This window comes from Glandiceps talaboti, chromosome 6 (assembly GCF_964340395.1).
Source record: "Glandiceps talaboti chromosome 6, keGlaTala1.1, whole genome shotgun sequence".
NCBI classification, from domain to species: Eukaryota; Metazoa; Hemichordata; class Enteropneusta; family Spengelidae; genus Glandiceps; species Glandiceps talaboti.
Genome location: NC_135554.1, coordinates 5,850,570 through 5,854,045, shown reverse-complemented (window position 1 = coordinate 5,854,045; position 3,476 = coordinate 5,850,570). Strand labels below are relative to the sequence as shown.

Here is a 3,476-nt window from a genome sequence, read left to right as displayed (position 1 = left end):
TCTGCACAAACCCTGGAAACTACCAGCCGTCCTTGGAGTGTAGCAAAGATAATAATGTCACTGGCAAGGTCATGTCTGGCATGAAAACAGAATGTTGGGGTATACCCATATATATATATAATCATTCAAGTTGATGACAAGCCACATGCAGAATTGACCCCCTAGCACGGTATGAATAAAATGCAGCTAATACGTTTTTAATATTATTAATATTTCCTTACGCAATGTGAACTAAACAAATGGAATGGAACCCAAAAGATATATTTGCATTATCAAAGATCAAAACTTCGAAGTGGTGGACATGGTAGAATTAATGCACAAAAATGTTGATTTGTAGAATTTTCTTCAAATTCTTAATATGCTACTTCCTTTACAGAAATAATGATAGGAAGTCTTCAAGACCTGGCTTTGAAATCTCTCACCGACCATCTACCAATATTATGTGATATGGTCAGAGAAAAATTACCAACCAGGCTGAAAGAGGTCGTACTGCAGAGGTTGTCTGATCGCGACCTGATCACTAAAGAAAATATTCCAGTCATCGACAAGTGTCTGTTTGTTCCAGAGTTAAAACATGTCAACTTAATACTACGTCCAGAAGTAACTGATGAGGTCATAGAAGGTCTTGCTGATACTGCATGCCAGTTACGAAGCCTTCGTATCGGTCATGTTAATCGTTTACCCTATAATAAAGCAACACTGATGTGGGCGAAAGCTGAACGTGAGAGTTTATTGAAAAGATTACTTGAAAAGCAGAGTGAGTTAGAAGTTCTTGAGATAAAGTTTATTGATATGGAGTCATGTAATTTCCTCTTAGAGATAAAAAGTCGTAATCTCGTGGAATTCATGATTCTTTTTAATATGCCAATGCTGAATGGCAGCTTTACGAAGGGCATGGAAAGCGTAGCACAAAATACTGGTGGTTTGAAATATTTGACCATCAAGAGTTTAAGCTCGAAACGTGACATTAAACTAGGCACACTTGAAAAGTGGAATGAGACCGTTATCAATATTGTTAAGTACATCGGTGCAAATTTAAAGGTGTTCGTTATCGATAGTAAGGCAGGACTGCACGAGGACACTTTCGGATATATAGCACGATGTTGCCCAAATCTAATTTCAATAATAGTTCAGTGTGGCTTCATATGGAGTACGAGTCCTTACCAATCTCATGCATTTCATAACTCGTCCACCATGCTACCGTTTAAGGAGAATTGTCAACAATTACAGAATTTAGTGTTCTCAGCAACATTCCTCCACGTGACTGAAGATGATCCGGATATATTTCATTGGCCAAGGAACATGAGAACACTTAAACTCATGCCATTATTTGCAAGGGCTCCCGAAATTGCAACTCAACGCTCGTTTAGCATTTCTCATATTCCAGTTGGTTTGCAGGAACTTTGTATTCCGATATACTTTTTTGAGGTAAAGTCAGCACAGGCTGTTTTTACTCGGCTTGGACCACGATTGAAGAATCTTGATTTTCCTTGTCTTAGTCATGGCGGAGAACCTGGCCTTGACCTTGAGCAAACTGTCATGTCATGTATCGTGGATCATTGTATAAATTTGTCGTCCTTATACCTATGTTGTTTCCATGAAGCTTCGCTACATAAGCTTCAAGAAATGTTTAAGGATAAGAAGAGATCAAACATGATTCATCGATTGAATTTAATGAGTAATATAGATATCGCTCACTATATCGAGTCAAATCACGACCCACATATCAAAGATTTCAAGAAGGTTAAAACCTGGTTGAATGGCATAGTTGCGTCATGTATCATGCTTCGTGAATTCGCGACAAATAACAGTTACATTGATAATAGATTGCTCAGAAGCATCGCTTTAAATTGTCCCCAGTTCAAGAAATTACAGATAGATAGGTGTGATGGTGAAGTTGAGACGTCAGGTGAAGATACGATAAGTGATGAAGGCATACTTGAACTGGCCGTAAACTGTCCCCTAGAAGAATTACATTTACTGGGGGCACCCTTCACCAGAATAACCAGCAATGGTCTCTTGGTATTAGGAATGAGATGCCCATATCTACAAGTGTTGACCATTTTTCTTTGGGACGCTGATACATTAGAACCAACCCTCAAAAGGATCCGCCAATCAGTATTGAGAGGTATCGAAATCAGTCATCGACTACAGCTTCATGGTCACAGTTGCTCGGCATTTACATATTATAGACCATTACCCCATTTTGAATCGTCGAGGTCGATGCTATTCTAGGTCGACGCTTCACTGTGAATATACAAATCAAGACAATCCGTGACTCAAATCTTAAGAAACGAATAGGAACGTGTCTCTTCACGGCCCCTTATGGATTAAAGGCAAGGTCCAATCAGATAACATTACAGTTTGTCGTCGTAAAATAAATATGGGACAATTGATTTATACCATTTTCGAACTCTTTCGAACTCCCTTGTCTTTGGTATAACTGTAGAATCGGTTTGAGCTTCCCATATCACACGTTCATAAATCTCGCCATTTTGCCCATGAACACAGCGATCGCCAGTTTTCACTTTGAGAAATAGGCCATACTCGTGACGTTACCCTATCCCTGAATGAAAAGCATCCAGGTTAGCACCGTAATGACAGTATTGATCTTGGAGTAGATCGCTACCTGGTCCTCGGATACAGCTATTGGTTATTTGATCATTAGAAGAACCTGAAGCGAGAGTTTCTATTCCAAGTATTTCATTTGCGACCGGTTCGCAGTTACTAGTACTTAGAAATACGGGGCAACGCATGTTAAGTATGACATCAGTCAAGCGGTACTCGGGCAAGACACTCTCGAATACATTCTGTAGAACCAAGTAGACATGACAATTTTTACCAATGAAAGGATAAATGTAAGCATTTTCAGAATCTCGTTCCTTTACAAAGTACTTTCGACCAAAGTGAAAATATATCAACAGTCCGAAAACCTGAAGGTAGCTTTTCAGAAACCACTCTTTTCAAGTGACAAAATACTAAGAAATCATTCGTCTATTTATTCGAGTATTATTTGATAATTCACAAAAGAGACAACAGTATGTTGATAAACAATTTTAAATCAAATTGGAAATACTTGTCCCCGCTTGGCATTCTTATGATGAACACCATTGAATGTGTTAGTACCATAAAGACATAGGTACTCCTCCCATTACATGCACTAATATTCCATGTCTCTCTACGTCGAATTTTAAGGGTTTCTTTTGCATAATCTGTCATCGCCAGAATAATGCTTGGTGGAATAAGAGAGAGAGGAAATAGAAAAATATCGAGAAATATAACCAGAGTATATAACAAAGTTTTTAGGAATGTCATTTAAAAAAAACACGACAGACAAACAGAGTCAGACAGACAGACAGACAGACAGACAGACAGACAGACAGACAGACAGACACGCACGCACGCACGCACACACACACACACACACATACATACGTACGTACGTACGTACGTATAGACAGACAGACAGACAGACA

General features: G+C 38.9%; 1 protein-coding gene across 1 annotated transcript; it reads left to right on the top strand.

The window, feature by feature from the left end:
* Positions 1-381: 381 nt before the first annotated feature.
* LOC144436506 (uncharacterized) lies at positions 382-2,235 on the top strand. The gene has a single exon (XM_078125312.1). It carries the CDS (start codon positions 382-384, stop codon positions 2,233-2,235), a length of 1,854 nt encoding a protein of 617 aa, XP_077981438.1.
* The last annotated feature ends 1,241 nt before the right edge of the window (positions 2,236-3,476 follow it).